We start from the raw sequence: 20,899 nt of genomic DNA, 5'->3' as shown, positions 1-20,899 counted from the left end.
GCCAATGTCACAGAAAAAAAAAAAAATGCTTCACAATGAACTGCTCAAGGAAGCTACTAAATAAACTTTCAGAAAAGTTTAGTAGTTTTTTTTTTTTTTTAATAGGGTGACGGAGAGCTATACCTTTCCCGTCTATGTGAATTTAGGTTTAAACTAGATTTCCCTTGGCTATTATATAAGACAGAAAAGCCCACATCCCCCCCTTTCACTCCCCCCCACCCCCAAAAAGTGTTTTAATCTATAGAATTTTTGTGTCCTCAGTTGTGTCTGATTCGCGGCAACTCACGAACTCTACACAGCCAGGCTCTTCCGTCCATGGAATTCAGGGCAATTTTTTCTGTCCCAGTAAATGCCCACCCTGGGTGATCCAAAGGCAAGGGCTCAGAGGCTCCTGAGAGACTAACTCCTTTCAGCTGAGCACAGAGCTGGCTCCTCACTGGGATGCCTGTGGCCTGGGGCTCCCTGAGGGGAGAGCAGCACTCGCCCCACCGTGTGGTCACTGCTGGAAGTGCAGGCTGCTCCTCACTCCCCCTTGACAGTGTCCCTGAGGGCAGAACAGTGTGAATCGAATCAAGGTGGAAATGCAAACTCCAATGCAACCAAACTCCCCACAAGGTCTCTAAAACCACTCAGGAACAGGGAATTGGAAACTGCAGGGGATGACAGGAATGGAGATGGAGACTTGACACCTTACACCGAGTTCACTTCCAGTTATCCCTAGACAAACTTTCCATGAAAACTTGTCACAAATCTCGAAGAACAATGAGCAGAAACCGGACACGTGCTTTGAGTCTTCACACACAAAACTAAAAGCCAGTCCACAAAAAAAAAAAACCCAGAGAATACAGTGGACTTTGCAAAATCAAAGATATCTACTGTGGGAAAGACCTCATGACAAAAGCAAAAGACAGGTCATACATCGCGAGACGAATGAGTGGAAACACAAAGCTTATCAAGGATGTGTCTCCAAACAGACAAAGAACACCAACGCAACAAGCCTGTGAAAACTAGGGAAAGGTCTGAAGGGACACCAGACTGAGGAAGACACACACAGAGGATCCCGGATGATGTCCAGCACTGAGGGCCTGAAGAAACAACGGTCTAGTTGCACCCCCTCAGGCCTGTGTGACCGTGGATGAGGCCTCTGTTTCCCGGTGGCTCTGAGAGATGGACAGGGAGGAAGGGGAAGAGAAGTCACTTGCATTTCTAATACTCACAGCAAAGTCTTCCAACGAGAAGGGAATTATCACCCCCACTGACAATGCCATTCACTGAAGTGATACCCACCAGTCCATCTAACCCAGAAGGGAAGGATGGACCTGTTCTCACAAAACGGCGAGAGATGGAAGAAGGAAGATCAAGCCCACACCAATCACTGGAAAGAGAAGCTGTGCTCAGGGCTTGAAAGAATTCCTATTGGGAAAATGATGTCACAGCCCCACAAGGCAATCCACAGCTTCGATGCTATTCCTCCCAAAATGCCAATGCATTTTCGCACCGAACAAAGAATTGCAAAAGGGGTACGGAGACAGAAAAGAGCCTAAACTGTCAATACAATCCGACGAAAAAGCCCCGATACGGACATCCAAGGTTGTGTGAAAGGAAATTAGACGACCAAACTAGGATCCTCAGGAGAGTATCGGAGAAGACAATGGCGACCCACTCCAGTACTCTTGCCTGGAAAACGTCCTGGACGGAGGAGCCTGGTAGGCTGCAGGCCATGGGGTCACGCAGAGTCAGACACGACTGAAGTGACTTAGCCGCAGCAGCAGCAGCAGGACAGTATGCTATTGGGAATACAACAACACACACAGATCCAGATCGATGGAATAAAGTGGAGGGTCCAGAAACAAACCCCAGCATCCATGGTCAACTCATCTCTGACACAGAAGGGGAGAATATCCAAATGGGAACAAGAAAGCCTCTTCAATCAATGTCCATGGGAAAACCAGACAGCTACATCTGAAGAACGCTATTGGTTTTGATCTCATACCACCTCAATATAGGGGGAAAACCTCACCCTAAAGACTGATGTCATGAGATAGATAGAAAGAAGCGTAGGTCAAAGGCTCCTTGACATCAGAGTCTCCTTGCCATTTGCTGGGCGGAGGTCGAAATGGGTCTCTTCAAGTAAGGCAAAGAGGTACACGAAGTACACCCATGGGTTTCCATCCAATGGAACCTCTTCACAACAGAGAAGCTAAGCATTCACAAATGCAAAAGATAGGAAACAGAACATGAGAGACTCCTTGCAAGTGGTGTATCTGAGAAGGGGTTCATATGGAAAGAGACGAAGAATGCACAGCACTCAGATTCCAAGAAACAACACCACCACCACCCTTGACCCTTCCCCCATGACCAACTCCGACCTAAAGCCTTTCTCTCCCTCTAACCTATCCCTAAAACATAACCCTCATCTAATCATATACATGTGCATCCCTAGCATCCATCCATCCACACACGAGAGAGAAAGAGGAAGACACAGACGGAACTGAGAAAGGAAAAGAGAGGGACACAGCCAGAGAGAGACACGGAACCAAAGAGAGGAAAGGAGTCGACGGTCCAGACTTTTCCTCAATCTGCCTCGAAGGTAGAAGCAATGACAGCGCCCTTCCACCCCAGAAGGGGGGAAAGGACGGAAGGTTTGGAGAGGAAAAGACAAGAACGCAGGGAGCCATTAGAAGCTCAGCCACCCGCAGAAGCCGAGCTGGGACACTTGAACAGAATCTCAATGGAAACAGAGGAGCAGAAAGTTGGCTACTCTTTTCTATAAGAGAGGGAGACCTTCGAGTCTTCCTTTCGGTCCTCCAACTTGGATGCGGGGTCTCAAAACAGTCAGGAGGGGGAGTGCCTTTTCCTGGGTACCACGGCACATCCAGGCCTCGTTCTGCCCCATTCTGTGCTGTGTCAGCCCTGGATGGAATCTTTCTTTCTGAAGTCTCAGCGCACAAGCTCCACGTGATATCGGCCCCAGGTGGAAAGGCATGGAGCTGCTCGTAGGCCGACAGACCTAGGAAGCAGATGGGAGAATGACCACCACTCTGCAGATGGAGAGACTGGGGCAACCCTGAGGGGCATATGCTTGTCCAGGGCCACACCACTTATGAGAAGAAGGAGCCTGGTCTGAGAGCAGTGGGGTCCTCGGAGCTCAGGCCCTGGCTGAACCCAGGCCTCCCCAGGGCTGTGGGCTGGGCTGTGTGGGTGTCACTGTGCCTGCACATGGCCTAAGGGGGGTGGTCGAGCAGTCAGAAACCCAGAGATTCCCTTGGGAAGTTTTGGGGAAGGGACCTCAGCACGAACCCCAGGAGATGATGTCACCTGCCGGCAACAGAACCCAACAGAACCCGCAGCCCGGGTATCCAGGCCTCCAGAGCGGAGAGGAGCCCCCAGCCAGTTCACTGGCTGCCAGGATGTTCTGCTGTTTGCCCCTGCCCAGAGGCCGGGGCCTCAGGAGTGCTCACAGGCAGTGTGCGCGGGCACCCTGTCGACGTTGGCTCAGGACACCCCCGAGAGGCCTCTGGCCCTTTGCCCGGAGAAACAGAAAGGTAACACGGGGAGCCCCAGGACGGACCAGGCCGCCTCTCCCATGCCACCCGGAAACACCGGGTCCTTTGCCTGTGTGTGTGGATGCGGGTTTCTTGGGGTGTGTCTCCCTCAAGGAAGCCCAGGCGGATGTGGGGTCAGAAGCCTGCGGACAAGTTGTGTCCACACCCCAGGGGAGAGCAGGCTGGGCGGGATGGGGAGAGTGCGGGCAGCGGCGGCCGCCCAGGCGGACCTCACACCCTCAGGTGGGACTCTTTCCTCCCGGGTGGGGATCTGAGCAGACACACGTCTCTGACCCTTCTGGGAAGAGAAGTTCGAGCAGGCAGAAGCAGCGGCTCCACTGCCCAGGCCCAGCTCGGAAAACTCCTAGCATGGCTGGCTGACGGTCACTGTCGTTGCAGAGCTTCCCACGTGATGAGGCCGAGGACGGGGACACCCCATCCACCTCCCGGAGGGAGGGGTCGGAGCACCACCCCCCCGCCCGTGAGGCCCAGTGCAGGCTCCAGGTGAGCGTGCCCACGGAGGCATCAGCCCCACCGGGGGAGAAGCGGAGGCGGGGAAGGCCTGCTGCCGAGACACCGCCCAGGATACACCCGGCGGCCCAGTCTGAGGCTGCCACGGAGCTCAGCACACCCGGCTCCGACCCAGAGTCCCGAGAACCCCGGCCTCTGAGGCAGCAGGAGGACCTGGAGCCCAGCACGCCAGAGCACAGAGGTGAGGACGCTGGGGCTGGTGCACGGGAGTGTGTGGGGAGGGGGTGCTGAGCTACACAGGGACGAGTCCCCGAAAGCTGCTGCTGGGCCTGCAGCAAGCGCTGGCCTCACACCCCCCGCCCCCCATCTTGCACACTTCAGTCCCAAAAGACATCCGACGCTGGGTATTCTTTGGGAATCTCTTGGAAGCTTTCTGTCCCGGGAGACGCACATGCCAAGGCTGGCCTGTGGGCAAACTTTGCTTCTCCCCCAGCTCTAGCACTGGCCTCCAACTGGAACCAGGCTCCGCTTCCCAGACCTGTCCCTACAGAGGTGCTGGCTCCAGGTGCAGGACCCAGGGATCCACCGAGGGCAGATGGAGAACCGAGACTTGCCCTCGCAGAGACACCAGGCCAGCTGGGTACTGGCCAGCACACCGGGCAGATCGGATCTCCATGCCTGCAGGACCCCCAGCCCCAGGCACTGATGTCCCACCCCCTCAGCCAGAACCTCCACCTCCACGTGCACCTCTACCTGCTCGGGCTCTGGCAGGAGAACCCGAGGCAGAGGAGGAGTCACCGCCTCGGCAGGGAGAGCCTGCCCTGGCTCCCGCGCAACACCCAGACGCCCACGATGACTCACCCACCCCTGCAGGGAGAACGAGCCCCCGCTCTGGACAGACACCCAGAGCCCTTGCCGGAAACACCACGTCCAGGGGAGCGGTCGGCTCTGCAGCCTCCATCCCCGTCTGCTCACCGTGGACGCTGGCAACTCGGTCTGCCCCCAGGGGACATGGAGTTCCTTTCCCCTGAACTGCTTTGCATTTGCTTTGTTTCCACCTTTCTGGTGATGTTTTATTTTTTGTATGGTTTCCTGTACTTTTGTTGGTTAAGTTGGGATTAGTAAACTTTTTCATCATTGTTGCAATTTGGGAACACTGTTGTGTAACTCTGGTGATACTGTGTTACCATCACCACTTTGTAGTTTCAGACCCGTTTGATCTTTATGCCTCACCCCCCCAACAAAGCCTGGATTCAAGGCAAGCACGCCCTGTTCATCCCTTCCCCCGATCCTGAACACAATTTCATCCTTTCTTTGTGCATTCCTTCCTATATTCTTGGTGTCCCCAATCAATGACTCTCAGTGAAATGACTGACGGAGTGTTTTTTGGACTCTCCAACTACTGTAAGACTCCATTGGAGAGTTCTCATTTGTATGTCATTTGAACTAGCCTTTGATATCTGAAAGGACGGTGTACGTCCTTTCAAGATACCATGTGCCAAACGAAGCCCTTTTGGCAACTGCCATCATTATCTCCAGGCAGGCATTGCTGTGTCAAGGGTGACATCTCAGCCAGAAGGCAGAGGCTGAGCTCGTCTTGTTGCACCAGCTCCCAAAAGAAGCCAAGAAAGGGAGCTGGAACAACAAACCACCCCAACACCCAGGAAAGCGTTCTTCATGACAGAAGGCTAGAAAATGACCCAACATCCTTGTGGCCCAGAACCCCTCTAGAAAATCACTGTTCCATAAAAAAGAGAAACACATGGGAAGTTCCAAGGAGAGGCAATGCCCATGGCCCGTGTACTTGAGAGACGGCCTGACCGCTCCGGGGAAGACACGCACCGACGGAACCCCTTGGGAAACAGCAGTGATAGTCCTCACCGTCGTAAGGGTTTCCTCTGGGGACAACCTGCCCGGGGCACCACACGAGGGAGCAGACCGGCTTCTCTTCCTCTGCCCCCACACCATTCACTCATGAAGGCAGCTCAGGTGTTCTCATGCCCTGCCTGCCTGCCTGCCTGGCTCATCCGTGAGCTGTGACCACCTACAGGGCAGGACTCCACCTTCTCCTCTCTGTGTACCGTGAATCTGCACACAGTGGGCTTGCAGAACCTTAGGAGACTTGAGCCATTCCCACTCGAGCCAGAACCCTCCCCAGGAAGGAAAACAGCTGTGGAGTCATTTTGGCCCCAGCACTGGTTCGAAAGCCTGGCGCCTCCTACAGCCTCTACGGTGTGAAGAGGGAGGTCCCTTCTGACAGAGCTTTCCGGGTCTCAGATCTAAGCTGTTGTTTCACTGTCAGCTGTGTCTCTTCCGTTGCAGCCAGGTGGGCCACGCTGCTCCAAAGGAGCTCACAAGCTGAGTTTCAAGGGAGGTATAGAGAGGACAGGGATGGCTACAACGTACTGCAAACTGAGTGAGGGTCCCCACAATCCTCAGCAAAGGTCTGTGGTGTGCAAGTGGGGAGTAGAGGGCCCCCAAGTTCCAAAGGAAGGGAGGTAGTCGGGAGCTAAAGCCCTTGGCCGCTGTGGTAGTAGCTGCAGATGGCAGCTCGTCCACAGTGCACTTCGAATGAGGTCATATGAGCGGGACTCTGGAAATGGCTCCGAAATCGGGAGAAAGGGGTCAGGGTATGTGGGAATCCGGCGGGGGTGGGGGGTGGATGAAGGAAGGTGTCCCTCCTCTCTCCAGTGCAATTTGGTTTGGTGAGTCTCAAAGCTACCAGATGGCACTTCCCAAGTCAGGCCCCCGCAGGAATCAGGGTGGGCTGCGTGCCTCGGCCCCTGCCACAGGGACAAGCCACACCAGTGGCCTCCCTGAGCTCCAGTGGCCGGATCTGGGGGTTCTGTCTGGGTGCACACCTCCTTGCTGTGGCCAAGTTCCCCCCTTCTCTGAGCACCAGCTTCATCCTCTCGAATGAGGACATCGATTGCTACCTTGGCACGTTACTCTCTTCATCCTGTGAAGACTCATTAGGCTTATCCTACAATTACTAGCTGGCCCGAAGAGATATCTCCTGAATCCAGATTAAGCTGGAGTCTCCCAGGCTCATCTGGCATGTCTTCCCTGAAGTCTGCCAAAACCCACACCCTTGCATTTCCAGGGACTCCCCTTAGCCAGCTGGGCAGAAAACCCAGCATGGTTCAAACAAGCTGACAGACAAGCGGGAGAGGACTCACGGGCAGACGGCTTCCCTCAGGTCTCGGGTGGAGCTCTGGGACCACAGCAGCAACGGGCCATCCCAGGCCCTGGGCTCAGCAGCGCCCTCATTCTCAGGCCGGCGGCTCTGCCCTGAGGGGAGCAGGAAGGTCACCAACTGCCGCAGGCGGGCCTCACGCCCCTCCCACTGCTGGAGCCTGACCTCCCCCGGCCCCACCCCTTCCCCTACCCCAGCAGGACGACAGCTCGTCTTCCCCTGGCTTCCAACGGGAGGCCCGGCCCTGGGCCCCGATTGGGCACTGCCCCAGCCCGGAGCCAATCACAGTGGCCAGGGAGGTGGAACGCACCGATTGGCCAGGGCCAGGTCATGTGACCATACTCCCCAGGAAACTCAAATATTACCAAGGTTCCCTAAGAAACCAATGAACAGAATTATCCAGTAAAGGCAAACCGTGCTTTTTAATGAGGCCAATGTCACAGAAAAAAAAAAAATGCTTCACAATGAACTGCTCAAGGAAGCTACTAAATAAACTTTCAGAAAAGTTTAGTAGTTTTTTTTTTTTTTTAATAGGGTGACGGAGAGCTATACCTTTCCCGTCTATGTGAATTTAGGTTTAAACTAGATTTCCCTTGGCTATTATATAAGACAGAAAAGCCCACATCCCCCCCTTTCACTCCCCCCCACCCCCAAAAAGTGTTTTAATCTATAGAATTTTTGTGTCCTCAGTTGTGTCTGATTCGCGGCAACTCACGAACTCTACACAGCCAGGCTCTTCCGTCCATGGAATTCAGGGCAATTTTTTCTGTCCCAGTAAATGCCCACCCTGGGTGATCCAAAGGCAAGGGCTCAGAGGCTCCTGAGAGACTAACTCCTTTCAGCTGAGCACAGAGCTGGCTCCTCACTGGGATGCCTGTGGCCTGGGGCTCCCTGAGGGGAGAGCAGCACTCGCCCCACCGTGTGGTCACTGCTGGAAGTGCAGGCTGCTCCTCACTCCCCCTTGACAGTGTCCCTGAGGGCAGAACAGTGTGAATCGAATCAAGGTGGAAATGCAAACTCCAATGCAACCAAACTCCCCACAAGGTCTCTAAAACCACTCAGGAACAGGGAATTGGAAACTGCAGGGGATGACAGGAATGGAGATGGAGACTTGACACCTTACACCGAGTTCACTTCCAGTTATCCCTAGACAAACTTTCCATGAAAACTTGTCACAAATCTCGAAGAACAATGAGCAGAAACCGGACACGTGCTTTGAGTCTTCACACACAAAACTAAAAGCCAGTCCACAAAAAAAAAAAACCCAGAGAATACAGTGGACTTTGCAAAATCAAAGATATCTACTGTGGGAAAGACCTCATGACAAAAGCAAAAGACAGGTCATACATCGCGAGACGAATGAGTGGAAACACAAAGCTTATCAAGGATGTGTCTCCAAACAGACAAAGAACACCAACGCAACAAGCCTGTGAAAACTAGGGAAAGGTCTGAAGGGACACCAGACTGAGGAAGACACACACAGAGGATCCCGGATGATGTCCAGCACTGAGGGCCTGAAGAAACAACGGTCTAGTTGCACCCCCTCAGGCCTGTGTGACCGTGGATGAGGCCTCTGTTTCCCGGTGGCTCTGAGAGATGGACAGGGAGGAAGGGGAAGAGAAGTCACTTGCATTTCTAATACTCACAGCAAAGTCTTCCAACGAGAAGGGAATTATCACCCCCACTGACAATGCCATTCACTGAAGTGATACCCACCAGTCCATCTAACCCAGAAGGGAAGGATGGACCTGTTCTCACAAAACGGCGAGAGATGGAAGAAGGAAGATCAAGCCCACACCAATCACTGGAAAGAGAAGCTGTGCTCAGGGCTTGAAAGAATTCCTATTGGGAAAATGATGTCACAGCCCCACAAGGCAATCCACAGCTTCGATGCTATTCCTCCCAAAATGCCAATGCATTTTCGCACCGAACAAAGAATTGCAAAAGGGGTACGGAGACAGAAAAGAGCCTAAACTGTCAATACAATCCGACGAAAAAGCCCCGATACGGACATCCAAGGTTGTGTGAAAGGAAATTAGACGACCAAACTAGGATCCTCAGGAGAGTATCGGAGAAGACAATGGCGACCCACTCCAGTACTCTTGCCTGGAAAACGTCCTGGACGGAGGAGCCTGGTAGGCTGCAGGCCATGGGGTCACGCAGAGTCAGACACGACTGAAGTGACTTAGCCGCAGCAGCAGCAGCAGGACAGTATGCTATTGGGAATACAACAACACACACAGATCCAGATCGATGGAATAAAGTGGAGGGTCCAGAAACAAACCCCAGCATCCATGGTCAACTCATCTCTGACACAGAAGGGGAGAATATCCAAATGGGAACAAGAAAGCCTCTTCAATCAATGTCCATGGGAAAACCAGACAGCTACATCTGAAGAACGCTATTGGTTTTGATCTCATACCACCTCAATATAGGGGGAAAACCTCACCCTAAAGACTGATGTCATGAGATAGATAGAAAGAAGCGTAGGTCAAAGGCTCCTTGACATCAGAGTCTCCTTGCCATTTGCTGGGCGGAGGTCGAAATGGGTCTCTTCAAGTAAGGCAAAGAGGTACACGAAGTACACCCATGGGTTTCCATCCAATGGAACCTCTTCACAACAGAGAAGCTAAGCATTCACAAATGCAAAAGATAGGAAACAGAACATGAGAGACTCCTTGCAAGTGGTGTATCTGAGAAGGGGTTCATATGGAAAGAGACGAAGAATGCACAGCACTCAGATTCCAAGAAACAACACCACCACCACCCTTGACCCTTCCCCCATGACCAACTCCGACCTAAAGCCTTTCTCTCCCTCTAACCTATCCCTAAAACATAACCCTCATCTAATCATATACATGTGCATCCCTAGCATCCATCCATCCACACACGAGAGAAAGAGGAAGACACAGACGGAACTGAGAAAGGAAAAGAGAGGGACACAGCCAGAGAGAGACACGGAACCAAAGAGAGGAAAGGAGTCGACGGTCCAGACTTTTCCTCAATCTGCCTCGAAGGTAGAAGCAATGACAGCGCCCTTCCACCCCAGAAGGGGGGAAAGGACGGAAGGTTTGGAGAGGAAAAGACAAGAACGCAGGGAGCCATTAGAAGCTCAGCCACCCGCAGAAGCCGAGCTGGGACACTTGAACAGAATCTCAATGGAAACAGAGGAGCAGAAAGTTGGCTACTCTTTTCTATAAGAGAGGGAGACCTTCGAGTCTTCCTTTCGGTCCTCCAACTTGGATGCGGGGTCTCAAAACAGTCAGGAGGGGGAGTGCCTTTTCCTGGGTACCACGGCACATCCAGGCCTCGTTCTGCCCCATTCTGTGCTGTGTCAGCCCTGGATGGAATCTTTCTTTCTGAAGTCTCAGCGCACAAGCTCCACGTGATATCGGCCCCAGGTGGAAAGGCATGGAGCTGCTCGTAGGCCGACAGACCTAGGAAGCAGATGGGAGAATGACCACCACTCTGCAGATGGAGAGACTGGGGCAACCCTGAGGGGCATATGCTTGTCCAGGGCCACACCACTTATGAGAAGAAGGAGCCTGGTCTGAGAGCAGTGGGGTCCTCGGAGCTCAGGCCCTGGCTGAACCCAGGCCTCCCCAGGGCTGTGGGCTGGGCTGTGTGGGTGTCACTGTGCCTGCACATGGCCTAAGGGGGGTGGTCGAGCAGTCAGAAACCCAGAGATTCCCTTGGGAAGTTTTGGGGAAGGGACCTCAGCACGAACCCCAGGAGATGATGTCACCTGCCGGCAACAGAACCCAACAGAACCCGCAGCCCGGGTATCCAGGCCTCCAGAGCGGAGAGGAGCCCCCAGCCAGTTCACTGGCTGCCAGGATGTTCTGCTGTTTGCCCCTGCCCAGAGGCCGGGGCCTCAGGAGTGCTCACAGGCAGTGTGCGCGGGCACCCTGTCGACGTTGGCTCAGGACACCCCCGAGAGGCCTCTGGCCCTTTGCCCGGAGAAACAGAAAGGTAACACGGGGAGCCCCAGGACGGACCAGGCCGCCTCTCCCATGCCACCCGGAAACACCGGGTCCTTTGCCTGTGTGTGTGGATGCGGGTTTCTTGGGGTGTGTCTCCCTCAAGGAAGCCCAGGCGGATGTGGGGTCAGAAGCCTGCGGACAAGTTGTGTCCACACCCCAGGGGAGAGCAGGCTGGGCGGGATGGGGAGAGTGCGGGCAGCGGCGGCCGCCCAGGCGGACCTCACACCCTCAGGTGGGACTCTTTCCTCCCGGGTGGGGATCTGAGCAGACACACGTCTCTGACCCTTCTGGGAAGAGAAGTTCGAGCAGGCAGAAGCAGCGGCTCCACTGCCCAGGCCCAGCTCGGAAAACTCCTAGCATGGCTGGCTGACGGTCACTGTCGTTGCAGAGCTTCCCACGTGATGAGGCCGAGGACGGGGACACCCCATCCACCTCCCGGAGGGAGGGGTCGGAGCACCACCCCCCCGCCCGTGAGGCCCAGTGCAGGCTCCAGGTGAGCGTGCCCACGGAGGCATCAGCCCCACCGGGGGAGAAGCGGAGGCGGGGAAGGCCTGCTGCCGAGACACCGCCCAGGATACACCCGGCGGCCCAGTCTGAGGCTGCCACGGAGCTCAGCACACCCGGCTCCGACCCAGAGTCCCGAGAACCCCGGCCTCTGAGGCAGCAGGAGGACCTGGAGCCCAGCACGCCAGAGCACAGAGGTGAGGACGCTGGGGCTGGTGCACGGGAGTGTGTGGGGAGGGGGTGCTGAGCTACACAGGGACGAGTCCCCGAAAGCTGCTGCTGGGCCTGCAGCAAGCGCTGGCCTCACACCCCCCGCCCCCCATCTTGCACACTTCAGTCCCAAAAGACATCCGACGCTGGGTATTCTTTGGGAATCTCTTGGAAGCTTTCTGTCCCGGGAGACGCACATGCCAAGGCTGGCCTGTGGGCAAACTTTGCTTCTCCCCCAGCTCTAGCACTGGCCTCCAACTGGAACCAGGCTCCGCTTCCCAGACCTGTCCCTACAGAGGTGCTGGCTCCAGGTGCAGGACCCAGGGATCCACCGAGGGCAGATGGAGAACCGAGACTTGCCCTCGCAGAGACACCAGGCCAGCTGGGTACTGGCCAGCACACCGGGCAGATCGGATCTCCATGCCTGCAGGACCCCCAGCCCCAGGCACTGATGTCCCACCCCCTCAGCCAGAACCTCCACCTCCACGTGCACCTCTACCTGCTCGGGCTCTGGCAGGAGAACCCGAGGCAGAGGAGGAGTCACCGCCTCGGCAGGGAGAGCCTGCCCTGGCTCCCGCGCAACACCCAGACGCCCACGATGACTCACCCACCCCTGCAGGGAGAACGAGCCCCCGCTCTGGACAGACACCCAGAGCCCTTGCCGGAAACACCACGTCCAGGGGAGCGGTCGGCTCTGCAGCCTCCATCCCCGTCTGCTCACCGTGGACGCTGGCAACTCGGTCTGCCCCCAGGGGACATGGAGTTCCTTTCCCCTGAACTGCTTTGCATTTGGTTTGTTTCCACCTTTCTGGTGATGTTTTATTTTTTGTATGGTTTCCTGTACTTTTGTTGGTTAAGTTGGGATTAGTAAACTTTTTCATCATTGTTGCAATTTGGGAACACTGTTGTGTAACTCTGGTGATACTGTGTTACCATCACCACTTTGTAGTTTCAGACCCGTTTGATCTTTACGCCCCACCCCCCCAACAAAGCCTGGATTCAAGGCAAGCACGCCCTGTTCATCCCTTCCCCCGATCCTGAACACAATTTCATCCTTTCTTTGTGCATTCCTTCCTATATTCTTGGTGTCCCCAATCAATGACTCTCAGTGAAATGACTGACGGAGTGTTTTTTGGACTCTCCAACTACTGTAAGACTCCATTGGAGAGTTCTCATTTGTATGTCATTTGAACTAGCCTTTGATATCTGAAAGGACGGTGTACGTCCTTTCAAGATACCATGTGCCAAACGAAGCCCTTTTGGCAACTGCCATCATTATCTCCAGGCAGGCATTGCTGTGTCAAGGGTGACATCTCAGCCAGAAGGCAGAGGCTGAGCTCGTCTTGTTGCACCAGCTCCCAAAAGAAGCCAAGAAAGGGAGCTGGAACAACAAACCACCCCAACACCCAGGAAAGCGTTCTTCATGACAGAAGGCTAGAAAATGACCCAACATCCTTGTGGCCCAGAACCCCTCTAGAAAATCACTGTTCCATAAAAAAGAGAAACACATGGGAAGTTCCAAGGAGAGGCAATGCCCATGGCCCGTGTACTTGAGAGACGGCCTGACCGCTCCGGGGAAGACACGCACCGACGGAACCCCTTGGGAAACAGCAGTGATAGTCCTCACCGTCGTAAGGGTTTCCTCTGGGGACAACCTGCCCGGGGCACCACACGAGGGAGCAGACCGGCTTCTCTTCCTCTGCCCCCACACCATTCACTCATGAAGGCAGCTCAGGTGTTCTCATGCCCTGCCTGCCTGCCTGCCTGGCTCATCCGTGAGCTGTGACCACCTACAGGGCAGGACTCCACCTTCTCCTCTCTGTGTACCGTGAATCTGCACACAGTGGGCTTGCAGAACCTTAGGAGACTTGAGCCATTCCCACTCGAGCCAGAACCCTCCCCAGGAAGGAAAACAGCTGTGGAGTCATTTTGGCCCCAGCACTGGTTCGAAAGCCTGGCGCCTCCTACAGCCTCTACGGTGTGAAGAGGGAGGTCCCTTCTGACAGAGCTTTCCGGGTCTCAGATCTAAGCTGTTGTTTCACTGTCAGCTGTGTCTCTTCCGTTGCAGCCAGGTGGGCCACGCTGCTCCAAAGGAGCTCACAAGCTGAGTTTCAAGGGAGGTATAGAGAGGACAGGGATGGCTACAACGTACTGCAAACTGAGTGAGGGTCCCCACAATCCTCAGCAAAGGTCTGTGGTGTGCAAGTGGGGAGTAGAGGGCCCCCAAGTTCCAAAGGAAGGGAGGTAGTCGGGAGCTAAAGCCCTTGGCCGCTGTGGTAGTAGCTGCAGATGGCAGCTCGTCCACAGTGCACTTCGAATGAGGTCATATGAGCGGGACTCTGGAAATGGCTCCGAAATCGGGAGAAAGGGGTCAGGGTATGTGGGAATCCGGCGGGGGTGGGGGGTGGATGAAGGAAGGTGTCCCTCCTCTCTCCAGTGCAATTTGGTTTGGTGAGTCTCAAAGCTACCAGATGGCACTTCCCAAGTCAGGCCCCCGCAGGAATCAGGGTGGGCTGCGTGCCTCGGCCCCTGCCACAGGGACAAGCCACACCAGTGGCCTCCCTGAGCTCCAGTGGCCGGATCTGGGGGTTCTGTCTGGGTGCACACCTCCTTGCTGTGGCCAAGTTCCCCCCTTCTCTGAGCACCAGCTTCATCCTCTCGAATGAGGACATCGATTGCTACCTTGGCACGTTACTCTCTTCATCCTGTGAAGACTCATTAGGCTTATCCTACAATTACTAGCTGGCCCGAAGAGATATCTCCTGAATCCAGATTAAGCTGGAGTCTCCCAGGCTCATCTGGCATGTCTTCCCTGAAGTCTGCCAAAACCCACACCCTTGCATTTCCAGGGACTCCCCTTAGCCAGCTGGGCAGAAAACCCAGCATGGTTCAAACAAGCTGACAGACAAGCGGGAGAGGACTCACGGGCAGACGGCTTCCCTCAGGTCTCGGGTGGAGCTCTGGGACCACAGCAGCAACGGGCCATCCCAGGCCCTGGGCTCAGCAGCGCCCTCATTCTCAGGCCTGCGGCTCTGCCCTGAGGGGAGCAGGAAGGTCACCAACTGCCGCAGGCGGGCCTCACGCCCCTCCCACTGCTGGAGCCTGACCTCCCCCGGCCCCACCCCTTCCCCTACCCCAGCAGGACGACAGCTCGTCTTCCCCTGGCTTCCAACGGGAGGCCCGGCCCTGGGCCCCGATTGGGCACTGCCCCAGCCCGGAGCCAATCACAGTGGCCAGGGAGGTGGAACGCACCGATTGGCCAGGGCCAGGTCATGTGACCATACTCCCCAGGAAACTCAAATATTACCAAGGTTCCCTAAGAAACCAATGAACAGAATTATCCAGTAAAGGCAAACCGTGCTTTTTAATGAGGCCAATGTCACAGAAAAAAAAAAAAAATGCTTCACAATGAACTGCTCAAGGAAGCTACTAAATAAACTTTCAGAAAAGTTTAGTAGTTTTTTTTTTTTTTTTTTTAATAGGGTGACGGAGAGCTATACCTTTCCCGTCTATGTGAATTTAGGTTTAAACTAGATTTCCCTTGGCTATTATATAAGACAAAAAAGCCCACATCCCTCCCTTTCACTCCCCCCCACCCCCAAAAAGTGTTTTAATCTATAGAATTTTTGTGTCCTCAGTTGTGTCTGATTCGCGGCAACTCACGAACTCTACACAGCCAGGCTCTTCCGTCCATGGAATTCAGGGCAATTTTTTCTGTCCCAGTAAATGCCCACCCTGGGTGATCCAAAGGCAAGGGCTCAGAGGCTCCTGAGAGACTAACTCCTTTCAGCTGAGCACAGAGCTGGCTCCTCACTGGGATGCCTGTGGCCTGGGGCTCCCTGAGGGGAGAGCAGCACTCGCCCCACCGTGTGGTCACTGCTGGAAGTGCAGGCTGCTCCTCACTCCCCCTTGACAGTGTCCCTGAGGGCAGAACAGTGTGAATCGAATCAAGGTGGAAATGCAAACTCCAATGAAACCAAACTCCCCACAAGGTCTCTAAAACCACTCAGGAACAGGGAATTGGAAACTGCAGGGGATGACAGGAATGGAGATGGAGACTTGACACCTTACACCGAGTTCACTTCCAGTTATCCCTAGACAAACTTTCCATGAAAACTTGTCACAAATCTCGAAGAACAATGAGCAGAAACCGGACACGTGCTTTGAGTCTTCACACACAAAACTAAAAGCCAGTCCACAAAAAAAAAAAAAAACCCAGAGAATACAGTGGACTTTGCAAAATCAAAGATATCTACTGTGGGAAAGACCTCATGACAAAAGCAAAAGACAGGTCATACATCGCGAGACGAATGAGTGGAAACACAAAGCTTATCAAGGATGTGTCTCCAAACAGACAAAGAACACCAACACAACAAGCCTGTGAAAACTAGGGAAAGGTCTGAAGGGACACCAGACTGAGGAAGACACACACAGAGGATCCCGGATGATGTCCAGCACTGAGGGCCTGAAGAAACAACAGTCTAGTTGCACCCCCTCAGGCCTGTGTGACCGTGGATGAGGCCTCTGTTTCCCGGTGGCTCTGAGAGATGGACAGGGAGGAAGGGGAAGAGAAGTCACTTGCATTTCTAATACTCACAGCAAAGTCTTCCAACGAGAAGGGAATTATCACCCCCACTGACAATGCCATTCACTGAAGTGATACCCACCAGTCCATCTAACCCAGAAGGGAAGGATGGACCTGTTCTCACAAAACGGCGAGAGATGGAAGAAGGAAGATCAAGCCCACACCAATCACTGGAAAGAGAAGCTGTGCTCAGGGCTTGAAAGAATTCCTATTGGGAAAATGATGTCACAGCCCCACAAGGCAATCCACAGCTTCGATGCTATTCCTCCCAAAATGCCAATGCATTTTCGCACCGAACAAAGAATTGCAAAAGGGGTACGGAGACAGAAAAGAGCCTAAACTGTCAATACAATCCGACGAAAAAGCCCCGATACGGACATCCAAGGTTGTGTGAAAGGAAATTAGACGACCAAACTAGGATCCTCAGGAGAGTATCGGAGAAGACAATGGCAACCCACTCCAGTACTCTTGCCTGGAAAACGTCCTGGACGGAGGAGCCTGGTAGGCTGCAGGCCATGGGGTCACGCAGAGTCAGACACGACTGAAGTGACTTAGCCGCAGCAGCAGCAGCAGGACAGTATGCTATTGGGAATACAACAACACACACAGATCCAGATCGATGGAATAAAGTGGAGGGTCCAGAAACAAACCCCAGCATCCATGGTCAACTCATCTCTGACACAGAAGGGGAGAATATCCAAATGGGAACAAGAAAGCCTCTTCAATCAATGTCCATGGGAAAACCAGACAGCTACATCTGAAGAACGCTATTGGTTTTGATCTCATACCACCTCAATATAGGGGGAAAACCTCACCCTAAAGACTGATGTCATGAGATAGATAGAAAGAAGCGTAGGTCAAAGGCTCCTTGACATCAGAGTCTCCTTGCCATTTGCTGGGCGGAGGTCGAAATGGGTCTCTTCAAGTAAGGCAAAGAGGTACACGAAGTACACCCATGGGTTTCCATCCAATGGAACCTCTTCACAACAGAGAAGCTAAGCATTCACAAATGCAAAAGATAGGAAACAGAACATGAGAGACTCCTTGCAAGTGGTGTATCTGAGAAGGGGTTCATATGGAAAGAGACGAAGAATGCACAGCACTCAGATTCCAAGAAACAACACCACCACCACCCTTGACCCTTCCCCCATGACCAACTCCGACCTAAAGCCTTTCTCTCCCTCTAACCTATCCCTAAAACATAACCCTCATCTAATCATATACATGTGCATCCCTAGCATCCATCCATCCACACACGAGAGAGAAAGAGGAAGACACAGACGGAACTGAGAAAGGAAAAGAGAGGGACACAGCCAGAGAGAGACACGGAACCAAAGAGAGGAAAGGAGTCGACGGTCCAGACTTTTCCTCAATCTGCCTCGAAGGTAGAAGCAATGACAGCGCCCTTCCACCCCAGAAGGGGGGAAAGGACGGAAGGTTTGGAGAGGAAAAGACAAGAACGCAGGGAGCCATTAGAAGCTCAGCCACCCGCAGAAGCCGAGCTGGGACACTTGAACAGAATCTCAATGGAAACAGAGGAGCAGAAAGTTGGCTACTCTTTTCTATAAGAGAGGGAGACCTTCGAGTCTTCCTTTCGGTCCTCCAACTTGGATGCGGGGTCTCAAAACAGTCAGGAGGGGGAGTGCCTTTTCCTGGGTACCACGGCACATCCAGGCCTCGTTCTGCCCCATTCTGTGCTGTGTCAGCCCTGGATGGAATCTTTCTTTCTGAAGTCTCAGCGCACAAGCTCCACGTGATATCGGCCCCAGGTGGAAAGGCATGGAGCTGCTCGTAGGCCGACAGACCTAGGAAGCAGATGGGAGAATGACCACCACTCTGCAGATGGAGAGACTGGGGCAACCCTGAGGGGCATATGCTTGTCCAGGGCCACACCACTTATGAGAAGAAGGAGCCTGGTCTGAGAGCAGTGGGGTCCTCGGAGCTCAGGCCCTGGCTGAACCCAGGCCTCCCCAGGGCTGTGGGCTGGGCTGTGTGGGTGTCACTGTGCCTGCACATGGCCTAAGGGGGGTGGTCGAGCAGTCAGAAACCCAGAGATTCCCTTGGGAAGTTTTGGGGAAGGGACCTCAGCACGAACCCCAGGAGATGATGTCACCTGCCGGCAACAGAACCCAACAGAACCCGCAGCCCGGGTATCCAGGCCTCCAGAGCGGAGAGGAGCCCCCAGCCAGTTCACTGGCTGCCAGGATGTTCTGCTGTTTGCCCCTGCCCAGAGGCCGGGGCCTCAGGAGTGCTCACAGGCAGTGTGCGCGGGCACCCTGTCGACGTTGGCTCAGGACACCCCCGAGAGGCCTCTGGCCCTTTGCCCGGAGAAACAGAAAGGTAACACGGGGAGCCCCAGGACGGACCAGGCCGCCTCTCCCATGCCACCCGGAAACACCGGGTCCTTTGCCTGTGTGTGTGGATGCGGGTTTCTTGGGGTGTGTCTCCCTCAAGGAAGCCCAGGCGGATGTGGGGTCAGAAGCCTGCGGACAAGTTGTGTCCACACCCCAGGGGAGAGCAGGCTGGGCGGGATGGGGAGAGTGCGGGCAGCGGCGGCCGCCCAGGCGGACCTCACACCCTCAGGTGGGACTCTTTCCTCCCGGGTGGGGATCTGAGCAGACACACGTCTCTGACCCTTCTGGGAAGAGAAGTTCGAGCAGGCAGAAGCAGCGGCTCCACTGCCCAGGCCCAGCTCGGAAAACTCCTAGCATGGCTGGCTGACGGTCACTGTCGTTGCAGAGCTTCCCACGTGATGAGGCCGAGGACGGGGACACCCCATCCACCTCCCGGAGGGAGGGGTCGGAGCACCACCCCCCCGCCCGTGAGGCCCAGTGCAGGCTCCAGGTGAGCGTGCCCACGGAGGCATCAGCCCCACCGGGGGAGAAGCGGAGGCGGGGAAGGCCTGCTGCCGAGACACCGCCCAGGATACACCCGGCGGCCCAGTCTGAGGCTGCCACGGAGCTCAGCACACCCGGCTCCGACCCAGAGTCCCGAGAACCCCGGCCTCTGAGGCAGCAGGAGGACCTGGAGCCCAGCACGCCAGAGCACAGAGGTGAGGACGCTGGGGCTGGTGCACGGGAGTGTGTGGGGAGGGGGTGCTGAGCTACACAGGGACGAGTCCCCGAAAGCTGCTGCTGGGCCTGCAGCAAGCGCTGGCCTCACACCCCCCGCCCCCCATCTTGCACACTTCAGTCCCAAAAGACATCCGACGCTGGGTATTCTTTGGGAATCTCTTGGAAGCTTTCTGTCCCGGGAGACGCACATGCCAAGGCTGGCCTGTGGGCAAACTTTGCTTCTCCCCCAGCTCTAGCACTGGCCTCCAACTGGAACCAGGCTCCGCTTCCCAGACCTGTCCCTACAGAGGTGCTGGCTCCAGGTGCAGGACCCAGGGATCCACCGAGGGCAGATGGAGAACCGAGACTTGCCCTCGCAGAGACACCAGGCCAGCTGGGTACTGGCCAGCACACCGGGCAGATCGGATCTCCATGCCTGCAGGACCCCCAGCCCCAGGCACTGATGTCCCACCCCCTCAGCCAGAACCTCCACCTCCACGTGCACCTCTACCTGCTCGGGCTCTGGCAGGAGAACCCGAGGCAGAGGAGGAGTCACCGCCTCGGCAGGGAGAGCCTGCCCTGGCTCCCGCGCAACACCCAGACGCCCACGATGACTCACCCACCCCTGCAGGGAGAACGAGCCCCCGCTCTGGACAGACACCCAGAGCCCTTGCCGGAAACACCACGTCCAGGGGAGCGGTCGGCTCTGCAGCCTCCATCCCCGTCTGCTCACCGTGGACGCTGGCAACTCGGTCTGCCCCCAGGGGACATGGAGTTCCTTTCCCCTGAACTGCTTTGCATTTGCTTTGTTTCCACCTTTCTGGTGATGTTTTATTTTTTGTATGGTTTCCTGTACTTTTGTTGGTTAAGTTGGGATTAGTAAACTTTTTCATCATTGTTGCAATTTGGGAACACTGTTGTGTAACTCTGGTGATACTGTGTTACCATCACCACTTTGTAGTTTCAGACCCGTTTGATCTTTACGCCCCACCCCCCCAACAAAGCCTGGATTCAAGGCAAGCACGCCCTGTTCATCCCTTCCCCCGATCCTGAACACAATTTCATCCTTTCTTTGTGCATTCCTTCCTATATTCTTGGTGTCCCCAATCAATGACTCTCAGTGAAATGACTGACGGAGTGTTTTTTGGACTCTCCAACTACTGTAAGACTCCATTGGAGAGTTCTCATTTTTATGTCATTTGAACTAGCCTTTGATATCTGAAAGGACGGTGTACGTCCTTTCAAGATACCATGTGCCAAACGAAGCCCTTTTGGCAACTGCCATCATTATCTCCAGGCAGGCATTGCTGTGTCAAGGGTGACATCTCAGCCAGAAGGCAGAGGCTGAGCTC

The 20,899-nt window shown here is 54.9% G+C and overlaps 3 protein-coding genes and 1 long non-coding RNA gene across 4 annotated transcripts in view; 3 read left to right on the top strand and 1 right to left on the bottom strand.

The window, feature by feature from the left end:
* LOC145534149 (uncharacterized) overlaps positions 1-7,307 on the bottom strand; it is a 541,812-nt gene extending 534,505 nt beyond the window's left edge. The window contains exon 1 of the long non-coding RNA XR_014074275.1: positions 7,196-7,307. This is a non-coding gene — a long non-coding RNA (uncharacterized LOC145534149). The remainder of the gene's footprint in view (positions 1-7,195) is intronic.
* Positions 91-5,162, top strand: LOC145533941 (uncharacterized). Its single transcript, XM_081561291.1, has 3 exons — positions 91-3,545; positions 3,945-4,257; positions 4,510-5,162. The coding sequence occupies exons 1-3, from the start codon at positions 3,309-3,311 to the stop codon at positions 5,136-5,138; spliced, it is 1,179 nt and encodes a 392-aa protein (XP_081417417.1). The 5' UTR covers positions 91-3,308; the 3' UTR covers positions 5,139-5,162.
* Positions 7,308-7,731: 424 nt separating the features above from the next.
* Positions 7,732-12,803, top strand: LOC145533932 (uncharacterized). The gene is made up of 3 exons (XM_081561281.1): positions 7,732-11,184; positions 11,584-11,896; positions 12,149-12,803. The coding sequence occupies exons 1-3, from the start codon at positions 10,948-10,950 to the stop codon at positions 12,775-12,777; spliced, it is 1,179 nt and encodes a 392-aa protein (XP_081417407.1). The 5' UTR covers positions 7,732-10,947; the 3' UTR covers positions 12,778-12,803.
* Positions 12,804-15,373: 2,570 nt separating this feature from the next.
* LOC145533911 (uncharacterized) lies at positions 15,374-20,451 on the top strand. Its single transcript, XM_081561259.1, has 3 exons — positions 15,374-18,834; positions 19,234-19,546; positions 19,799-20,451. The coding sequence occupies exons 1-3, from the start codon at positions 18,598-18,600 to the stop codon at positions 20,425-20,427; spliced, it is 1,179 nt and encodes a 392-aa protein (XP_081417385.1). The 5' UTR covers positions 15,374-18,597; the 3' UTR covers positions 20,428-20,451.
* Positions 20,452-20,899: the final 448 nt, after the last annotated feature.

The sequence above is a fragment of the Giraffa tippelskirchi genome, chromosome 14, assembly GCF_054371585.1.
Source record: "Giraffa tippelskirchi isolate mGirTip1 chromosome 14, T2T-mGirTip1v1.2.pri, whole genome shotgun sequence".
In the NCBI taxonomy this organism is placed as follows: Eukaryota; Metazoa; Chordata; class Mammalia; order Artiodactyla; family Giraffidae; genus Giraffa; species Giraffa tippelskirchi.
Note: the sequence above shows the minus strand (reverse complement) of the source record. Positions and strands in the feature narration are given on the sequence as shown.

Coding starts and splice junctions, on each gene's coding strand:
- LOC145533941 (XM_081561291.1), top strand. CDS start 3,309: ATGATGTCACCTGCCGGCAACAGAACCCAACAGAACCCGCAGCCCGGG. Junction 3,546..3,944: donor TTGCCCGGAGAAACAGAAAG/GTAACACGGGGA, acceptor CTGTCGTTGCAG/AGCTTCCCACGTGATGAGGC. Junction 4,258..4,509: donor CAGCACGCCAGAGCACAGAG/GTGAGGACGCTG, acceptor CTTCTCCCCCAG/CTCTAGCACTGGCCTCCAAC.
- LOC145533932 (XM_081561281.1), top strand. CDS start 10,948: ATGATGTCACCTGCCGGCAACAGAACCCAACAGAACCCGCAGCCCGGG. Junction 11,185..11,583: donor TTGCCCGGAGAAACAGAAAG/GTAACACGGGGA, acceptor CTGTCGTTGCAG/AGCTTCCCACGTGATGAGGC. Junction 11,897..12,148: donor CAGCACGCCAGAGCACAGAG/GTGAGGACGCTG, acceptor CTTCTCCCCCAG/CTCTAGCACTGGCCTCCAAC.
- LOC145533911 (XM_081561259.1), top strand. CDS start 18,598: ATGATGTCACCTGCCGGCAACAGAACCCAACAGAACCCGCAGCCCGGG. Junction 18,835..19,233: donor TTGCCCGGAGAAACAGAAAG/GTAACACGGGGA, acceptor CTGTCGTTGCAG/AGCTTCCCACGTGATGAGGC. Junction 19,547..19,798: donor CAGCACGCCAGAGCACAGAG/GTGAGGACGCTG, acceptor CTTCTCCCCCAG/CTCTAGCACTGGCCTCCAAC.